The 22,433-nt window shown below is 31.4% G+C and overlaps 1 protein-coding gene across 2 annotated transcripts in view; it reads right to left on the bottom strand.

The window, feature by feature from the left end:
- LOC145293721 (G-protein coupled receptor GRL101-like) overlaps positions 1–22,433 on the bottom strand; it is a 761,328-nt gene that overhangs the window by 679,933 nt on the left and 58,962 nt on the right. For both annotated transcript variants that reach the window (XM_080140164.1, XM_080140165.1), the window contains exons 2-4: positions 12,630–12,737; positions 6,203–6,319; positions 1,622–1,738 (exon numbers count right to left, since the gene is read on the bottom strand). In XM_080140164.1, coding sequence (XP_079996290.1) covers positions 1,622–1,738; positions 6,203–6,319; positions 12,630–12,737 — 342 coding nt within the window. The remainder of the gene's footprint in view (positions 1–1,621; positions 1,739–6,202; positions 6,320–12,629; positions 12,738–22,433) is intronic.

The raw sequence follows: 22,433 nt of genomic DNA, 5'->3' as shown, positions 1-22,433 counted from the left end.
AATAAGAAATTAACAATTTCTTTAGAATGCATAATACATTCCTTGCCAATAAAAAAGTATGCCCTCAGCAGAATTCTAAACCTTTAGTCCTTCTGTTTTTTATTCTTCCAACTAACCTAATTCACCAACACGAAAATATTTATAACTTATTGTTGTGGTGGCACACATTCATTTGCATATATGGATAGTAATTACACATAAATAGGAAGACTCAGTTAGTCTGAGTGTGTGTTCACCAGAAGCCACCGACGGCCGCCGAGAGCAGATATGTTTCTCCAGCAAATACTCTCTTATTTGACACCATTATGTAAATATCCTGTAAATATACCTTTTCCTAATACACTTCTTGTTTGATCTACCTTTGTTTGTTGAGTCGTCATTTGTATTGCTTTCTACGTTACTTGTTTCAACCTGCAAACTTAACACTTATCTTCACACCCTCAAGGCCCTGTTGGTGGGGCATTAGAATACGCCAACTGCCCCTCCCCTGCAGAGGGTAAAAGTCCCTCAATGGGGGTCCTGGATATGACCTTAAACTATATCCAGTGGTGAGGTTCCAGCTTGTGGGCGTTGGGGAGTGTGAAGCCACCCTTTTATTACCATTGCTCCCAGGTCCACTCTGACCCGGAGTGTTAGTACCTGTTAGGGTCCCAATATATTTGTTGTTTTTACGTCGGTTTCCATTTAGGAAACCGAGATAAAAACTTTATAAATTGTTCAAAACCAGTTAGATTAATTCATCCCTGATGATGAATCCTGAAAGATTGAAGAGTACTCGAACTTATGATAAATATAGTGATTACATCAGAACATTCCAGCCAGAAGTGAAGACTATTGATCGAAAGTTGGAGAGGACTAAAATAGAATTAATAGACAAAACCCGTCTATGTTATTATATGAAGTATGCCATAGAAGAAAAATGTTTGATATATATATATATATATATATATATATATATATATATACATACATAGATATATACATATATATACATATATATGTATATATATGTATATACATATATATACATATATATATGTATATATATATGTATATACATATATATACATATATATGTATATATACACATATATATATACATATATATATGTATATACATATATATACATATATATATGTATATACATATATATACATATATATATATGTATATACATATATATACATATATATGTATATATACATATATATATACATATATATATGTATATACATATACATATATATGTATATACATATATATATATGTATATACATATATATGTATATACATATATACATATATATATACATATATATATACATATATATATGTATATACATATATACATATATATGTGTATACATATATACATATATATACATATATATATACATATATATACACATATATATACATATACATATATATATATACAAATATGTATATACATATATATACATATATATATGTATATACATATATACACACATATATATATGCATATACATATATATATAAATATATATATATATATATACATATATAGTTAGTTTTAAAAACTTACTGATTTGCATATATGTCAATATGGAGGATGCATAATTTAGTAATATATCTTACCGCATTCGATTTCATCACTGCCATCGAGGCAGTCTTTGACGCCGTCACAAAGAAGAGGATCGGGAATACATTGTGAATTGTTGCAGCGAAATTCCGCGATGTAGCAGTTCCGGTATTCTACAAATAGATGTCAATGAACAAAGTTTAACTATACAAAACTAAATCAATCTACCTGTTGAAGTTGCATAATAAATATTTAAAATTTCAGCAAATCATTTCTTCTTAAAAAAATAAGGTTTAGAGTTATAGCTTAGTAGTGGAGTATTCGACTATAGATCGAATGATCTGTTAAAGCCTTCGTGTACTTCGCCGTTTTATTTTTAGTTAAGGAGTTCAATTTACGACAAGGAGTTAAGGAGTTCAATTTACGACAAAAAAAGAGGTAATATTTTAAATCGTCGGAAATCATTTATTTATTTGCATATTTTAAAAGTAAACATTAATCAGAAGTGACCTTTCCATGGCATTCATCCTCAAGCCGAAATATAAGCTTAGGTGATATTGTAAACGAAATCAAACGGAATTTGATGAGACCAACGACATTATTTTTAAAAAAATTTTATTTATTTTTTTTTTGGCGATTTAGTTCACCGGATAAATTATTCCTCGCAATATATAATAATCAATAGAGGATTGATTCTATAATAATAATAATAATAATACATACACAATCTGCATAAATTAAAATATCATGTTTAAGCGTATTTTACGACCAGGCAACGCCAGGCTGCCAGATAGTCGTATAACTTTCTGTTTTAATTTTATTTCAATCGGAGTCTTCGTAAATATAGAAAGGAAAACAAATCAACGTATTTTCTTACTTGGTATTTTAAAATAATCACGTGATATTGCTTGAGTCTCGAAGAATCCTTTCGACTCGCCGAGGAGACAAAACAATGAGAATAGTTTTAGAACAGTTACTACTTTTTCTCACGGCCAAAACGTTAAGAAACAGAAATGTAAGAAATGAATTCGGTGCACCGTGTATTATGAACGATATTATATATTTAATTTACATACATTAATATATAATATAATATATTTTACATACATTAATATATAATATAATATATTTTACATACATTAATATATAATATAATATATTTACAATTCATAAACTGTCGACAAGCCTTATTGATTTTTTTTATTGATATTACATTCACCAATTTAGCGTTTTATGTAATACTCAATTGTTAAATACCCCTTTCAGTATTTTTTTTTTTAGATCTGTTCTATTTAATTGGTTTGCATATAGATTTATTGTAGACTGCTATCCTTATCTTCATAGTTGCTGTCTCACGATGTTTTGGCTTACTGTTCCTCTAGTCTTCTTTACATGGTAAACCGCGACGGGATAGGAATACCGCGTCTTGCTACTGTATACCCATTAATTACTGCTTTCCATAGTTGTTGTCTAACCATATTTTGGCCAACTAAAACTCTGACCTGCTTTAGGTAGGAGTGCAACCGCTATCTTTAGACAATGCTCACCTGAAACCGTGGAGACACAACGCTTCCATCCACAGCACATCAGACACCGAAATGCAATCAAGGTTGGATTTATGGTCTTATGAATACAATTTTGTGTTCCATTGTCGGGTCCATACCGAATGGTATTATATATTAGTTTTTAAATGTTTTTTGGAATTCGTTGATATGAAATTTCATACAACTATGTAGATGAGGATAAAAATCCGCAAAAAAAAAAAAAAAAAAATCAATATCCAAAATATTAAATCTCATTTCAAATGATTCAAAACACATTTTTAAATAATATATAATTTAAATTGCTGTTCTACATAATCGATTATTTTCAATAATAAATATACTATTAATGATAAAACTCTGCAGACCGTCCGGGAATCCTTGCTTGTTTCTTTAGTCTTGTAATCTACAAGTTAGAAAAGCATTTCATCCAAGACATAAAAATTGTTAAACAAAATGTTTTTACTATAGGCTTTAAAAATAAAGGTACAAGATTCAATTTGAAATTTATTTGTACATTTTGTTGCAATTATAAACATTATCTTTCATCTAGCAATTAATGATGCAGATATACAATTTTCAATGATTTTTTTAAAAAGTGCAACAGAATGTACATTACATAAAATAAATCCAAGGTAATTTTTGGATTCAATTTAAATTAAATTTTTATACCTTACTTTGTAAAATTAATAAAAGTGCCCTTTGAAGATAAATAAATTTCAAATTGAATCTTGTACCTTTATTTTTAAAGCCTATAGTAAAAATAATTTTTTTAACAATTTTCATGCCTTGGATGAAATGCTTTTCTAACTTGTATCTTATCTTTTTAAGATTGAATTTTAAAACTCTCCTTCTCTCTATTTCAGTTTGTATTTTTCCTCACACCTCAACTCAGTTTTGCAATCCCCTCTTTGTATTATTACAGGTCTGAATATTCTCTCTATTTCAGTTTGTATTTCTTCTTATATCACAACCCATTTTTTGGCAATTCCCTCTTTGTAATACAGGTCTGAATAATGAGAAAATCTGAATTTTTTAACAAAAATTTTAAAATAACTTTTTAGATCAAATGTTTTAAAACTTCTTTCAGAATAGAAAATCTTTAAAATTTAATAAGGGACATATTTCATATAGGTTTCATTAACAAATATTCAGTAAATAACGAGAAACATAGAGATTAAAATTTCAAAAGGAGTGTATAACTGGTTACGGTCAATAGTAGTCCTCGCCAGCGAAATTCTTTGTTATTCTTATTCTATTATTATAATTATTTAAGACATTTTGTGTCCTGCTCTTTCGCGCAAGGACTAATATATATATAACAATGAAAATGTGAGCACTCTTCATAAACTGTATAAATTTTTTTATCTACATACTTTAAATTTAGTATATAAGATAGTCAGACATGTAAAAAAACCTTGCTAAGGGTTGCTAAGGAATGGAAATTGAAAAGTGTATACTTGGGGGGCACCGGATTTTTATCTGTTTGTTAACTGTTTTTCATGCACAGTCATGAAACATGACCGCCTCCTTTTGCTATGAATAAGCAGGTTTAAAAACACTTTTTAAAGATCGTAGCACACAAGAAGTCAACTGCTTAGAAAAACTTAATACTCACATGTCTCAGTTTCCTTCCATTTTTCACACCATTTTTAAAGGAATTTAACGTTGAATTTAATACATACATTATTTCTGTTTATAGTAAATAAGAAGTCTGCATTGATTAAAATATAACATTTATATATATTTCACGACCGGGCAATGCCAGGTGATTTGCTAGTAAATAACATTACCATAATATTACCAAAAATTCTTCATCATTGTGGTTTCGGTTTCGATCCTAGTTGATTGCATTGAAATCATATTTTTTTAAAACTTTTGAAATCATTACTATTGATTTAGTACAATATAATATGTATTGATATATTTATTATATATATATAGTAAAATATAATATGTAGTAATCGAAAGAGAATTGTCACTGTAATAATATATATAAAATCTGCAAAAATTAAAGTAATATATTTAAGCGTATTTTACTGTTAATATTTTATGTAGTTCTGCTCATTTCAGTTTGTTACACACATTTCACATATAAACAAAATGTTTGTGAGTGTATATTTGTTTTATTATTTTATTTTCATCAGTTTTATCAGAAATCGAGTGTCTCCTTCTTCGGGCAAACTCTTGGTTTCTATTTAAAACCCCATATATATATATATATATATATATATATATATATATATATATATATATATATATATATGTGTGTGTGTGTGTGTGTGTGTGTATGTGTGTGTACGTGTGTGTGTATGTATGAGTGTTTCATTAGGTGTTTTTAGCCTCTGAAATTACGAGTTTTTAAAGACGTGAATAACATTTTCCCTCATTAATTAGTTAAATTTGTTATTGTAAAGCTTTCTGACTGGGTAGAGATTGTAAGAATTAGCAATTGTATTTTTCGGTCGCCCACACTGAGGATTGAACCTTCAACCTTCAGAAGAATATCCAGTCATGGCTGATGGAACAAGACCACCCTACCCCCGTGAAGTAAATAAAGGGTTCCGCTTCAAATTTCGCTCAAATTCCCGAGTTCGACAGAAACATTTCCGGTACAAGATACACCTGAAGAAGGTCGGAGGTTACACCGACCGAAACGTTGTGAAAATCACAATCAAGATGAGGACAATAGTTCGATGAATCCAAATAATACGAATAAAAAATCCTCATCTCAAAAATTCAGAAACATATGTTCTACCGTATCTTTTTCAGGTCTCTTGGTTTTACCAAATTCCAGGATAAGACCCTTGGTTTGGTGGAATATTCAGATTTGTGTTGTTAATATAGATAACATCAGATGATGCACACTTTCTTCTACGAGATATGTGTTGATCATATCGAACTAATCTTATTTGAACTCTGACTTCTGTTATTTTTAATATTTACTAAGCATGCACTTGTAAGGGAAAGTATAACCATAGGCACACTCTGTACAAAGAAGCCTTAAACACACGATTATATTGTCTAGTAGACAGTCAAGTGTGTCTGTGTGTATGTTTTTTTTATGTACGTGTCATGAAAAATGTTTATACTTACTACAATTTGCTTCGTCTGAATTGTCCCCACAGTCGTTTACAAAATTGCACATCGATGACTTTGGAACACAAAGATGATTGTTGCATTTCCCTCTGCTCGGGGGACATACGTACGATTCTGAAAAAGAATGCGTAATGGATTAATTTTTACACGCATCAACACGAATCAATCGGAAAGCACAAGGCGTTCCTATACATTTCTGTACCCAGCACACACGTATATGTACGACAATCGAAAAATGAATTCTACATTAATTACATTATAGAATTATAGGACGATACTTATCTGTGAAACGTCTATCAACAAATATTACGGCTTACATAGGCATTAATAATAAAATCAGAACTACTCATGCATCACAGGGAAAACTTCATAAAATAGTATTCAGTAATCAAGAGTTGATTCAATCTAATTATCTAATAACTTGTAAAACTGTTGTAATCTCAATCGTATTAGATACCGGTTAACCCTTAATGCTCTATAGAAGAGGCCTGAAAATGGAACTTTTTCAAACATAACTGCGCGATAACGTACGCATAAAGTGGCAAGCCTTAATGTCGAACGCCGACAACAAGACACCATCTACGCTGAGTAAAACACCTTGACCGAATGTCTGACAACAATTTATCCGAGAAATCTCTTTACTCAGGGCTTATTATTGGATATAGACCAGCGACATACCAAGATGCCGTTTTAAAGATGAACTCAAATCTATCCCGAAGGCGACCATAATTTACACAAAAAACTGATATGTAAACGCAGACAGCTAAGAGATTTGGAGAAGAACAGTATATGAAAATACCAAAATCTTCCAAACAACAGAATATAAAAAGTAAAAAAAAAGAGCCTAACTAAACAAACTGCCTTGTTAATAATTTGACACATCTCAAATACCTAAGATATAGCAATCATGATGGCAAGTTTTTTTATATTGCGCGGAACAGTACGAAAATTTCACAATACACGCAGCTCAGAATTGCCAACCTTTCCGAAACTTTTGATACGAAACTATCTGTAAGTTTCTGAAACTGGTAAAAAATGTTATCTCGTAAATAATTTCACACGCAGTGTGTATATATATATATATATATATATATATATATATATATATATATATATATATAAATTAAAACCCGTGTTTGAAAGTAACGTGTTGGTTTTACTCATTTAGAACTGCTTTAAAGCTACACCTCACACCTGTTTTAAATCGAATTACAAACTATTTTTTACAATTCATAGGTAAGCTTCTCATCTATATTTCGAAATAAAAATGTTCAGTTTTCGTTCATGAAAACAAAACTTATAATAAAATTACTGATATTTAAAATTCTTCAGAATAACTTAGGTACGTTAAAGACAATTTCTTCTGATTGGCTGTTGGTTATCATACCAACTCTTTAAACATTGACGCTTTAGAGACAATTTCTTCTGAAAAGTTGTTGGTTACCATAGCAACTTTTCCATCGTCAACACCTTCATAAATCATATTGAGAATTCCGCTCGCATGTCATTTTATATCGGTTATAGAGAGAGAATTAACACCCGTTTATTCTGTTTCTCTATTTATTGGCTTTTTTCTATTTATTTACGTTACTACGTCGTTTATTTGATTTTTTATTCAGTCAAAATTAGTAATAATTTTTGGTACTCTTCCATAATTTAATCCGGATTCTCGGGAACACCTGTCAAGTATGGATCAGGCGAGACCGGCAATCGTCGTTTAAGCCAAGCGTTGTTCAAAAGTTGAAACGCTAAATTGATTTTTTATTTACATCACCGACAAAGAGAGTTTTTTTTTTTTTTGTGACCGCACCCAATCGCAACGTCGAAACACTCCTTCCAATAATAAGCAAATATATTCTGCCGGAGACTGGAGTCATATATTCCAACTTTTGGAAGGGCTATAACAAAGTAGGAGGAAAAGTATTTCACCACCCACCCGACAGTGAATCATAAGTTTGCATTTAGTAGACTCTGGGACGAAAGCAACAAAGAATCACGTCATGGTGGTGGTGGGTGGGGGGTGGAGAAACAAAACAGCGAAACAAATAAGAATGCGGGACCAACCAGGAGCTTCTGGGTACATATTTACTTGAATTTATGTAGAGCCAAAAAAAATCGGAAACAATCCTTTTTTCTCCATCATAAATCACAACACATAAAGCTTTTTACCATTAAGTAAAAATAAAAAAATATTCTCGAGAAAGTTCTTCCGTCGGCAACGAACAGCCGTAAAAAGTAAATAAACAAATAAATATAAAGTTTTCTTGAAAAAAAATCAATTAATTTTTTTTGTACTCTAACAATTTACGCTTTTTGTACTTTTTTGTATCTTCTTTAAATAGTTTTTGAAAAAGAAACAGACAAAACAAAAAAAAAGAACTTGTACTCATACCTAATAACTTACGGTATAAAAAACCGTAAAACTTTCATCTTTTATGGAAAAAACAAAGAAAAAACGACATTTTGGTGATAAATATCTTGCAAAATAAAAATAAATAAATAAAATAAATAAAAAAATTTTCATCCTTTAAAGGTAAGTTTTTGTTATTTTTTATTCTTTGCATATATTTTTTACCCCCTGGTTTATTTATTTGTAAATTAGTTTGCGTCTGTTAAAACGCTCGGCTTAAACCGATGATTACTGATCTCGCCCAATCCATGCTTGACGGGAATTCTCGAGAATCCTGGTCAAATTATGCAAGCGTACCTAATTTCTTTATGGATTGCTGACAATACTTATGATATTGAACAAAAAAAAGAAAGTATCATTTCAAAGCAAAGCCTAGAAAAATCATGGATTACATGGAAAAATGCGAGTATGAAAAGTAATCTGGTTAAGATTAAAGTTAGAAAAGTAAAATGGTAATTGTTAAAAATGGAAAGGAAAAGACAAGAGATTCTAGCAAAAAATATAATAAATTTTAAACTTAAAAAAATAATTAAACGTCATGTATGATTTCTTAATGATGCAATATTTTAAATTTTGTAAATTTATTATATTTTTTACTAGACTATCTTGTCTTTTTGTTTTTCAGTTTAAACAACTAATCCTTTTTCTTTTCTAACTTTAATCTTCATCATATTGCTTTTCATTTCTTCTATGTATTATCTGTTATAATTGCTATAGTATTCGTCAATGAATACTTTTATGTGTCAAAATCATCAATAGCTGAAAACACATTTGTTTACAAAAAAAGAAGGTGTGATATTTTTTTTATTCCTGTGAAGTTATGGTTATAATAAATTTCAAGGTCATATTTATAATAAGAATTGACTAATTAGATTGCTATCTATCAATATATAATCGGAATCACTTTATAAAATATATTGAACCTTTTAAGAAGTCGTGAACACAACCTTTCGATTTAACACGGGAACGAACTCTGCTATTCGTCTTAGGACATCCTCGGATTGACTACTTACCGGAAACTCTATTATTTCTCTACATCTGCAAGATGTTATCATTTAAGGATACCTAGATTGGTACTGCCAATTTGTTCAGAACAACATCTTATTTCACTTCTGAAACTTCTGAAGTGGCTTACAACTCTAAAAATACTTCGTAAAATTTAAGCGTTTATTTAATTTTGCAAACAATAACAATATAACATAATTGATTGGTCCTGGATATGGCCTAAAACTAGATCCGATGGTGAGGCCTCATCTTGCGGGCCTTGGGCAGTGTGGAGCCACCCTTTAATTGCCATTGCTCCCAGGTCCACTCTGACCCGGAGGAGTAGTACCTGTTAGGGTCCCAACTATGGGTTAAATAGAATCTGACTTAATATATATATATATATATATATATATATATATATATATATATATATATATATATACATATATATATATATATATATATACTCCATTAAAAATCGTTCCTCAAAATAACTTGATTCGGCATTAAATAATCTGAAAAAGGTTGATATGCCGTAAAACAAAAACAACCAACGAACCAACCAACATAATTCATTGAAGACGATTGGTGGGTTTACTCTGTAGATATGATAAAATTTTAAATCGATGTAGAATAGCCTGGCGATCAACACCATTTAACACGTGCTGCGCATCTTCAAGCTAGAAGTTGCCGGAAAGTTACGGGAGGGGGTGAGTTTGATGATGAGATGGACACAAGCGCCACAAAAAAATCTATGTCAATTGATGAAAAAAGCTTCATCACTGCAGACACCTCTACCTCCGGAGTAACGCATAATGAAAATTTACAAAACCATAACAATAGAAAAATGATGTAAGGATTTTAGAAATCTACAGATGTTACACGAAATAACGGAAAACCTGAGGATTTTGCATCAATTTAAACATCCCTGTAAAATAGAAAAAAAAATGTCTGTTTAATTTTTTAAATTTATATGTGTTTATTTGTGTCTTAAATTAATTGGATAAATTTGATTTTTATTTCAGAGAGTGTATATATTTAGGAAAAATACAAAACGATTAATCTTTCAAGTTTCTAAAACAGACAGATTATTGATGTCTGTGTGGTAAATGTTACTGTAATTGAAATGTTTAGTTCTCCCCCAACTGCAAGATCTTACACACCTTGGTCGGAAAGTGGGACTGATAAGTAACCGCCTAAATGAAAGGGAACTATGACTTGAAAAAAGTGTCTGAGGTAAAGTTTCCTAGAACTGCGCAGGAACAGCACTCCAATAACCAGTGACCGGCTTATTACACGAATTCTCTAATATCTTGCTTTTGGTGGCCTAAAGGAAAGTTGCTGATGATGGCTGTATTGAAACGAACTGTCTTGAAGATGATGGCCGCATAGAAAGAATAAAAGAAAACGTTCTTCTTCAAACAAAATTCTGTAAGAAATCCAAAGATATTTATAATAGATTGTAAGGATCGTGGCGTAAGACGGCGCCTTAAACTAAAACGGTGCTTAACAATATTTTTAATTATCCCTTTCAAAAAGCAAATAAAAAAATGTATTCATTGAGGGCTATATATATCTAGATTTCCTCGAAAGCAGAGCTCTCATAAAAAATTACGACTTTCCATAGTTTTCTATTTATTTGTCCTGTCACGAGATGCGATGAATTCGTCTAAAAAGAACAAGAGTATTTGTTAAATGGTATCACATTTTTAACTTGAATCACTGTATTTCCTGTTGTTTTTTTCTTTTCATAGTTTAGGAATTATTTTCAGCGTTACGTATCTTTACTTTATATATATATATATATATATATATATATATATATATATATATATATATATATATATATGCTACTGGTACCATGTAACCGAGTACTACCTGCCTCATGGTCGGGTCACTTGCGACTAAACTGGTTCCCCCACCAGATTTGTTTGGTGAGGAGAGCGGCTAGTATTCTTGAAGGATTAAAAACAAGACCTTTAAAAGGGTGAATGAACCCTTTTTCGGGGTCAACGGCCAACTAGCACCGTGTGTGTTTGTGTGTATGTATGTGTGTGCTGGGGTGGAGAGGGCTCCCGTAAGCCGTGGTGAAGGCAAACTTTCTAGGAGAAGCAAATCTCTGATTTAAAAAACCATAAAGCGGGAGACCAGTACCCGCATTAAGCGGGTTTGCAGTTTAATTTGTTGCTGACTATCTTGCTCTTGCTTGTTGCTGGATCTCAACATTTTGAACCGAGAGATAGAGAGAGAGAGAGAGAGAGAGAGAGAGAGAGGGAGAGAGAGAGACTTAGCTGTCGTACAAAGCTAAGACTCTGTAACATTATCTGATCTGTATATAGATATTCCCTCAGGAATTTGTCTATCAAATGGTCGTGTCGTGATCGAAGTCATTTTTGGGCTCATGGACTTTAAGTGTCTAAGATAGTGGCACTCGTCTGACAAGACGGTTGAGTCTGGCCGGTAGGTTTATTCCTTGCTAATGGAGTCAGAGATGGCTTCGTGTCTAAGTTCGAATCTCCCAACCGGTAGTAATCCTGTTACCCTGCACTGATAATTCCCGTACGGATGAAACACTAGTGTTATAGGTATTAAGAAAAAATTATATATATATATATATATATATATATATATATATATATATATATATATATATATAAGCTACCTTTTCTCTGTGTCTAGGAATTCAAAATTGTTGGGGTAATTTCAATGAAAGCTCGCTCAAATATTGTTTTATATGTTTGAGGAATTAAAAAAAAATTACCATCAACAGAGCAACTTCTCATTTATACAACGTTTTGTTTATACAACCAATTATAAATATATCATAATTGCGAACTAATCATAAGAAAATGGGAGTGGGTTTAATAATATATATTTTTAATTCGACTATAAATCTATTTCAAAAACATGTTTGCATTTAGTAATTATTGTAAACAAGTGTGACACGACAAAACAGTATTTTTTGTTTTTAAAAATTGACAAATATAAAAAAAGAGTGTAAATAAAAGAAAAAAAAAACAAACTCACCGCATTCCATTTCATCTTCGCCATCTTCACAGTCCCGGAATGTGTTACAACGTTTAATCAAATCAACACATGTTGTTTCATTGCACTGGAACTCGTGAGGTAAACAACCTGTGGACAAAAGAATCATACTATTATTCTATATCATACGTAAATCCGACTAGCTTCAATAATAACCTTTACAAATGTAATTTAACTTCTAATAGGTGATTTGATCCTTTGTTTGTTTTACTAGAGGGCCCGTGAAAATTCCACGAATATATTTATTTGATTAATATATTTTGATTTGTGTTGGGATGATTAATCAGAATCGGAATCGAGAATCAGAAATACACGTAACATTTATGGGTATCAGAATCGATATCGGAATCGGAACAACGTGTGCCTATCTTCCGATACCGGTAACGATTCTTTTAATTAATATTTTCATTTTATTTGTTTAACTTAAAGCTTTCTGGTAATGATGATATGAATATATATATATATATATATATATATATATATGGCGTCCGCATACATTACTGTTTCGCTGTTTCACAGCTCATCGGTGCGGCTATGCGGTTAGACAGACAACTACCTCAAGCCAGGATTGTAACCCGTATGTCTGTACGACAGTCAAGGCTCCTAACCACTAGACTATCGCCGGCTGCTGTGTGAGTCATGAGTTTAACGATGTTTTGACATCGTTCGAAATACCTAAGCTCGATTTGTTTACACAAAGAACATCGCTTATACGCTAATGGTAATACGTGTATCACTTCTTAATATGCTCAACTCAAGATGAGGAGCATTATAGTCATTCACATGCAGTACTGTTTCGCTGTTCTACAGCTCATCAGTGCGGCTAGACAGGCAACTATCTACAGCCATATATATATGTATATATATATTCATTTTACCCTAGCACTAATACTAAAATCGATAGATCACCCCTTACAAATGTTTTTTTACGTTTAGAAAAACATCTGCACATTTAACTCGTGTTTTTACGATAGTCTGGAAAAAATAATTAGAGATTTATAAATCTCAAAATCTTTAATTGTATTAGAATCGTAAATTTAGTACTTAATCCGTAATTGTATTGGACTCGAGAAAATATTGAAATCGTCCCGTCAACGATTTTTATACAGCTGATATTATTCTTAGGTCTGAACAGAAAATATGAGTTTGTTCTGCTTTCTATAAAAGTAGTGTCTATTGTCTTTTATATATAGACTTTACTCAAATAGAAAAACTTAATAAATATTACTAAATAACAGCAATATAATCAATAGGGATATGACAACAGCATATTATTTTCATTGTTTTGGCTCTCACGTATATATCCGACACAATAAGACACAATTAATCAACCGAGAACCAACTCACTCTATATAAAAGCATATAAGATATCAACGGATACACACTCGAGAGTCAAAACAATGAAAAGAATATTCTGTTGTCCTAACCCTAATAAATAAACTATGAGCATAATCTTCTCTTATGTAATATTTTGATTGCAAAAATTCCCCTCTGAACCAAATAACCGTAGTTTTCCAACAACAAATGCGACATACAAATTTATTATGCCTAGACTATTAGCCACTATGTTGTGTAACGTCAGAACGCCATTTTAGACACATTTAATCGTTATATTAAAATCTTACATGACATCCTAGAAGCAACAATTTCACAATCGCAACATCCTTTAGATGAAGTAGTTCTTATTTGCCCTTTTAATAACAAGTACCGCTCCTAGACTTCACCGGGGAGTATTCGAAGTGGATCATAAGCTCATTGATAATATAATTTTTTTTATTTCCGTAAGAAAAAATAATAAAGTCTGCCGAGCTTTGTTCCCCTCTTTTGATTGAATCATCTCTGGTCATTCCTATATTCGGAAATAATTATATTAGCATAATAAACGAATGCTAATGTATCATTAAAACATGGCGTCGCAATGATACTTACTTTTTCCTTATGAGGAAATTGCATGTTCGCTCGATTGCAGATTTGTTTCAGTAATAAATTACGTATACTTAAATCAAACATAGTGACGTTTATTTTTAAATAGGTAATTGATTTTTATATACTTTATTTAAACCTCGGCGATCTACTGGATTCTCTCGCTGTATACAGTCTTCCTTCTTAATATTCTTCTTATATATTCTTTTCTCTCTCGCTAGCGTGCGTCTCGAAGACAAATATTTCTCTCTCTTGCTCACTCGCTCACTTAACAATTTACGATTTTCGTAAACAATTTTTTTTAGATTTTCTAAAACAAAAAAAATCTTCTGTTGATAAAAAAAATAGAAACTTAATGACAAAAATATTGAAAAAATAAAAACTATATACATCTAACAACTTGAAAATAAAACATTTTTCTTTTCTGTAAAAAAAAATCGTTGATAAATAATTTGCGAAAAAGTATTTAAAAAATAAACAAAACATTTTATTCAGTCTCTATACGGTAGATTTTTTTTTAATATTTCATAAGTTCATATCTATATCTTTTCTTTTTGTTTAGACATTAATCTGCGTCTATTAGTGTGCTCGGCTGGATTCGATGATTGCAGGTCGCGTCCGATCCATAACAAAGGGGATATCCCGAAAATGCGGGTAAAATTCTGCAAAATTATCTGTTTATATATAGTTCCATCTTTTGCTTCCATACCTCAATTGACAGACCTTCACACCTGTTTACAAGTTAGTGTCTGATTTTAGTCCCAATTACTGATCATTATACCGACTATCTACGCTACAGTCTTAACGTAAATTTCATTACATGGGGATTGAATTCGATTGAGTATTTTATTTAAATTTATTTTTCGGTTTGATTCGTGAAATTGCGCACACGTTAGTTTTTTGTGGGAGATAAATTTGCACATAAGGCCCACCTCCATAATTTTCTTTAGAGTGACTACTTTAAAGTTTTTCGACCATGTTGATTAAGAAAATCTCATTTAAATTTTGCGGAGACAAGTTCTTATAGAAATATAAATACCTATATTATGCATTGTACTTCACTGGCTTCCAGGTTTGTACGCATGTGCGATAAACAAATCTACTTCTCGCCTATCGACACAGACAACCCGAATTTTTTAGCATTTGTGGGTGGGTATGCTGCCATAAATTGTAATAATTGTAATTTCGGGGAATTATTTTCCCACAGATCTCAATAAAAAGAGGGGTGTCTTCTCCGAACGATGTTCTTCAGATAAGGACATTTGCTGCTGTCTATTGTAAATGCTGTTCTAAACAAGACAATACCCCCCCCCAAAAAAAAACAACGGAGTGAAAAAAGTCGTAAATGTTTTGTTTTACACATTTACATAAGGCGACATAAAACTGGAATTTAATTTAATTCTGTTAAAAATGAAGAGAAAGACTTGAACAACAAACAGTGAGAATGCCTAAACTCTAAAACTTTTGTTTTACTTTCCATTATTATTCTATTTATTTTTCGTACTTTTATTAAATTATACTGATTAAGGAATTCCCTTACTTGCTTTTTTTTCATTCAAAAAATACCTGGATGTTACGCTCCATACTTTTTTGCCCCTTTTTGCAAGGGGAAGGTAGGCTTCAACCAGGCAACGCCGGTTTATGGGTCCTACTACTAATTTATATTAATATATGATCTGTTCTTATGCATTAGCAGGCACCGAGCCTTTACTTTGAAAATGTTAGCATATGAAAAGCTTAATAAAATCTTTACCAATTTACTTTGTCAATGTTTGGTGTAGTGACTATAAACCTGATATTCGGACACGTGGTACTATGTGGATTTAGTTTTAAGCCAGTGAAAATATATGGAAAATATACATGTATATGTTGAACTGCATTAGTTTTTAAAGTTTTGATATCCAGTTGCCATATAGTAGTGAATACGCCCGGGGAGCTAAAAGGTTTAATTTTCATTGCAGTTGAGGACATGCCAGTTTTTCTTTGGTAAACTTAAAAACCACTACTATATATCAGTTACAACATAATCAATAAATAATCGGCTTACTAATATTGAATACGAAATTTGCATGAATTAAAGTATAATGTGTAAGCGTATTTTACGACCTGAAAACAAGGCAAATTATGCTAGTAATATATATATATATATATATATATATATATATATATATATATATATGAGGCTTCATAAATAAAAGATAAAACCTAATTTTTAAAAAGCATATTTTGACGGAATAATGTATATATATATATATTTATATATATGTGTGTGTGTGTGTCATATATATGGATATATATTTATATATATATATATATATATACATGCGTATATATGTATATGCGTAAAAGCATATATATATTTATATATATATATGGATATATATTTATATATATGTGCAGATATACATGCATATATATGTATATACGTGTATATAGATTTATATGTATATATATTGATGTATGTGTATGCATATTTATTTATATATTGACGAATCCTAGCGTGGATGAAACGCGGAATATTCTGTGTAGCTTAATTGCCATATATATTTTTACAACTAACTATATATATGTTTATGTATCCGTTTATACATATATCTATATATATGTATATATCTACCTGTATATATATATATGTATATACATATGAGTATATATATATGTATATATACGAGTATATATATGTATATATACATGAGTATATATATGTATATATACATGAGTATATATGAATTTATGTATATATACATATGAGTATATATGAATTTATATATATATGAGTATATATATGTGAATATATGTATGTATATATATATGAGTATATATATGAATATATGTATATATATGAGTGTAGATATATGTATATATGAGTATATATATGAGAGTATATATATATGTATATATGAGTATATATATATGAGTATATATGTATATATGAGTATATATATGTATATATAAGTATATATATATGTATATATGAGTATATATATAAGTATATATATAAGTATATATATAAGTATATATATATATATGTATATATGTGAGTATATATAAGTATCTCTCTCTATATATAAGTATCTATATATATAAGTATCTATATATAGGTGTATATATAAGTATATATATAGGTGTATATATAAGTATATATATATAAGTGTATATATAAGTATATATATTAATAATATATAAGTGTATATATAAGTATATATATTAATAAGTATATATATATATTTATAAGTATATATATATTTATAAGTATATATATATTTATAAGTATATATATATTTATAAGTATATATATGAGTATATATATATATATATGTGTAGTAGAGATTTCGAAGGCTATCACAATGCGAGGAATAAGATATAGTCAGTGTTGGTGAGAGAAGACGAAAACAAGTATCGATTTACAAATCAATAAGTACATGCATATATATGTATATATATACATATATTTATTGAATTGTATTAAATACCAATGTCTTACTTGTTATGTCTGTTACAATATCCATAATATATTTCGGAAAAAATCCCTTTTCAAAGTGTGGACGTGGCAGATCAATTCAAATCATGCTAGATGATGGTGTTGAAAATGAATTGAATGGCTGTGTGGAGCATCGGAGCAAATGTAAGGAGGGGATTTATACGTATGGCGTGTTTTAGGTAATTAACATTTTTTTGTTCTTTTTTTTATAATTTATATATATATTTTTTTCTTTAGTTTATAACTTGTTGCTTTAGCGTAAGCTTTTTTATTTTGTATATTCTATGTCTATTTCGCTGTCTTTATTTTTTTCGGCTTTTATGTATTATTCATTTATTTGTTTAATTTATTTACGTCCTTGCTTGTTCAGTGGAATTATTTGGTGTATCTACGTCGCACAAGTCGCTTGCAGGATTGTACGGGTTACCTTTCGAAAAAGAGAAATAGAGGGAGGAGCGGAGAGTGGGTGCGAGATGAGGTTCTCTCAGCCGACTGTTGGGGTATTTAGGTTAAGGGGTGTGGTTGTCAGGAATAGGAAGATAGGTGGAAAGGGGGGCTTGACTTTCCTTTGGAAATTATTTTATTTATTCTAATAGAATATAAGTGGTTATAGATGGAACATTTTTTTTATTTAATTATTTATTATTGTTTATTTATTTATTAATGCTGTTAGTGTTTATTTGGGGTTTAATAATCAAAAAATATTTTCGCTTTATATTGGTTTATATTACTTCAGTTAATTATTTTTTAAATTATTTGTTCATATATATTGCTGTTTTTTACTTATTTATTTAATTTCTTTTATATATATTATTTGTATGGGAGGGTGCTTGTAGGAAGGCCCTGTCTGGACTGTGAGATGGTGTATGAGTAGTGTGTAGTGGTACACCTGTTCTAATGAGTTAGGATTGTAATTGTAAGTCTTTGATGGGAGCCGTATGTAAAATTATATAATGAATTGTAATCCGAGCTCAGTCTGTTGTTGAGTTCGTGCTGTAATTTGGATATTAGTAATGATTCCTTTATGCGAAGATTCCCAATATTGCGTTATGTGGTTAAAATATTCACTTTAATAGATGTATTAGTGTTTCTGCAGGTGTTGAGGTGTTTGTGGAATGATGATGCTTGTGTTTGTGTGTGTTCCTTGATTCTTTTGTGTAGGGGTCTCCGGGTGTCCCAAACACCTCTGGAACACGAAAAAACGTGTAAGAAGCTTCCATACCAATACCTGCTTTCTTAAAATGCCCCATCTTAGCGATAAGATCACAACGGCTATCCGCAGGGCTACCAGAAGGGAGGGTCTCAATATGCTACTAGCCCACTCCGGACCATTCCTTAGACAGCAGCTTTCTAAAGCAAGCACAACGAGGACCCACCACCGTGCACACTGAAAAATTACCCCGTATAATTTTCCACAGGCAGAGCATTCTAGTTTGTAGACTACATGTGTGCGGTGGCAGATGGTTGCGGGGTATACGGGGCAATTATTGTCTGCCTGAATATTTTTATTTTCTGCCCAAATTTGCCACAATTTAGACATTTTTCTGAAATGGGCAAAATTTTTCCCGATGAATTTCATCATATCTGTTATAGGGTCTACGGGGTCATTTTTCTTGTTTGTAAAAAGTCCGTTCCTTTTTAACCCGTAGTTGTCAGTTTTCATTTGTCTCCACTAGAAGTAGTGTCCGGGATGCAAAAGCGATTAGCTGTTTTGAACCATCCGGCCATTTCATGTAACATGCATGCTCCGATGCCGTAATGGCCAGTATCGCTAGCCACTATTATAACCTAATCCGGGATAAAATGAGTTAGGAACAATTTTGAGATAACGATGTCTTTTATTTTTTGAAATGATGTCTGACAATCCGATGCCCATTCTCAAGGTTTATCTTTCTTTAGTAATTGATAAAGTGATGTGCGCAGTTTGTGCATGTTGGCGATACACTCTCGGTAATAATTTGCCAAGCCTAAAAAAAAAGCTTTGTAGGTGTGCTATGCTTTTCGATGTCGGCATCTCTTTAATAGCGGTCGCTCTGTCCGGATCTGGCCGTCTGCTATCTTTATGTCTTAGGTACTTGATTTTTTTTTGTAAGAAGAATTCACACTTGTCTTCTCGGACACATAATTATGTATTCGACTGAATACTTGTTTGATATGGACTGCTGTTCCTCCCTGCTTTTGCTCGCTATAATGCTGTCATCTAATATGCGATTGTGGCGTCCAGATCAACCAGCATGGTATCTATCCATGACCTGCTGAAATATAGCTGGTGCTACTTTGACCCCAAACGCGAGCCTTTCATATCTGTACAGATCCAATGCATATTAATGCAGATGAGGTTTGCGCTTTTGTCATTTACAGAAAGTTTAAATAAGCATCGATCTTAGGAAAAAAAAACCCCAAAAAATCCAAACAAACTTGCCGCTATTCAATTTTGTGAATACTTCCTCCTCCTGACTGGGTAATGGATAGTGGAAGTCTTCTAACCACCCGTTAAGTTCGGTCGAGAAGTCAGCGCAAACGAAGATTTCCCTGGAACTTTTTTTACGTAGACTGCCGGCGTAGCATACTCACTTCAATTTTAGACAGAATACCGATGTTTTCCAATCTGTTCAGTTACTGATTTATCTTGTTCAGAAATGCGAAATGGGCATTACGTTTTTTTTGTTTTTTTTTAAACCTGTTCTGTGTCCGCTTTCATCTTAAAATTCGGTCATTTTTGCACACGTCCCACGACAAAAAGTGAATTTTTCCTGAAAGCTAGTTTTTAGTATCCGCTATGCAAGCTTCTATTTTTTTGGCAAATTGTAGAGATAGGTAAATCCCACAGGTTAAATTCGCTCATCAAATCGGAGCCGAATAGGTTTTTGCTATTTTTTAATACATATATTTGGAACTTTTTAGTTTTTCCCAGCTAAGTGATGTTGGTGATTAATTCACCTTAAAAATGAAGTTATTGTCGTTGACGGTTTTTGTCGTTCTAGGGATTCTTAGTAGAGTATGTTTTCGTAATTTCTTTCACGTTTTGAAGTTTAAAATTGTAAGATTCAATTCAATGTCTAACTGAAATTTAATATCTATGCGGAGAAATTTGACCGTTACATATTTACCTAGGTTTTCTTCATAGGCGGCTCGGATTATGGTTTGACGCACTCGACTTCTGTTCTGATTTTTCTTGCATTGAAAGCTTTTATGCCCCATTTTTATTGCATGTCAGACATTTCTTTGTTAAGTATGGGCAATCTTGACCAAATGTTTACCACAACATCTGAAACAAGGGCTGGTACTTTTGGTTTTTCAGAATTATGGGGGTCATTCTGTATACCGTCTTATATTATAGGTCGGCAGTTTTCCGGATTATTTTTTTATATTGGGATGCTCGCTTTGATATTTCTCGCATCTTTTTTTTTTGTTACTGTATTTTCAGTTTTTGACAATTCTGTTAATTTTTGCAGTGTCAAGTTTGATTCGTTTACTAAATTCCTTAGAACTATCCGCATCATTTTCCAGAGCTTTATCCTTGCAAAAAAAGGCATTTAAAATTGTCTATGAATTCCGATAACTTGGAGCCATGTAAATGTTTGTTGACTAACGCTGCGCACGTAACAATGTCGTAATTTTCGTCTTTGTTCAAGTTTAAGCATCCCAGTCTCTTATGAAAAAGATAAGTCTTGAGAAGTTCTTTTAGCAAATTTACCGTCTCGTTGGACGATAATTTCACGGTAAGATGAAGTCCACGAATTCGTCGTATTCATTCGTTTCAAATTTACGTAGTAAGAGTCGGGTCTTCTGATCTGAGCAGTTACTGTAGTCGATATTGAAAAAGTATTTATATCTCCTGATAAAAAAAAAACAAAAAAAAACTGCGAATGATTCTTCATCTTCATACTTGAAATTATCTATTGCAGACTATATCGTATTTTAAGGGAAAAGCTGAATCATGTTCTCCGTGCGCGTTACTTTTCCAAACTTGTGACAGTAGAAACTGTTCGTTGTTGGCTTTCGAACGATTGTTTTAAAAGTTCCATTAGTTTCTCGGACCATTATTTCTGTAATTCGATTTATTGTTCCTCTAGTTTTTCTTGGTGTTATGCCATCGTTTTCTGTTTTTCTCCCATTTTTCCAATTTCTCTGCTCAATTTGCAACTTCGTAAATTGAGCCAAAACTGATTTCAGCTCCTCCATCTTGTTTGGTTGGTTAGTTCAGAGAAAGAAAAATAGACATTTATTCTTTTTTCTTTACCGTCCATCAGGAAAAAGAATTTTGCAGTTCGCCCCGATTCTTTCCTCTTTTTGCAAATACCCAGCGGAAAATAATGTTCGTTTCCACAAGTGAAAAAAGTTGAGAAAAAAATATCCTCAAAATAAAATGGTCCTTACAC

Source organism: Euprymna scolopes, chromosome 15, assembly GCF_053919585.1.
Source record: "Euprymna scolopes isolate OS-2025 chromosome 15, ASM5391958v1, whole genome shotgun sequence".
NCBI classification, from domain to species: Eukaryota; Metazoa; Mollusca; class Cephalopoda; order Sepiida; family Sepiolidae; genus Euprymna; species Euprymna scolopes.
This window is presented reverse-complemented; position numbering and strand designations above follow the sequence as displayed.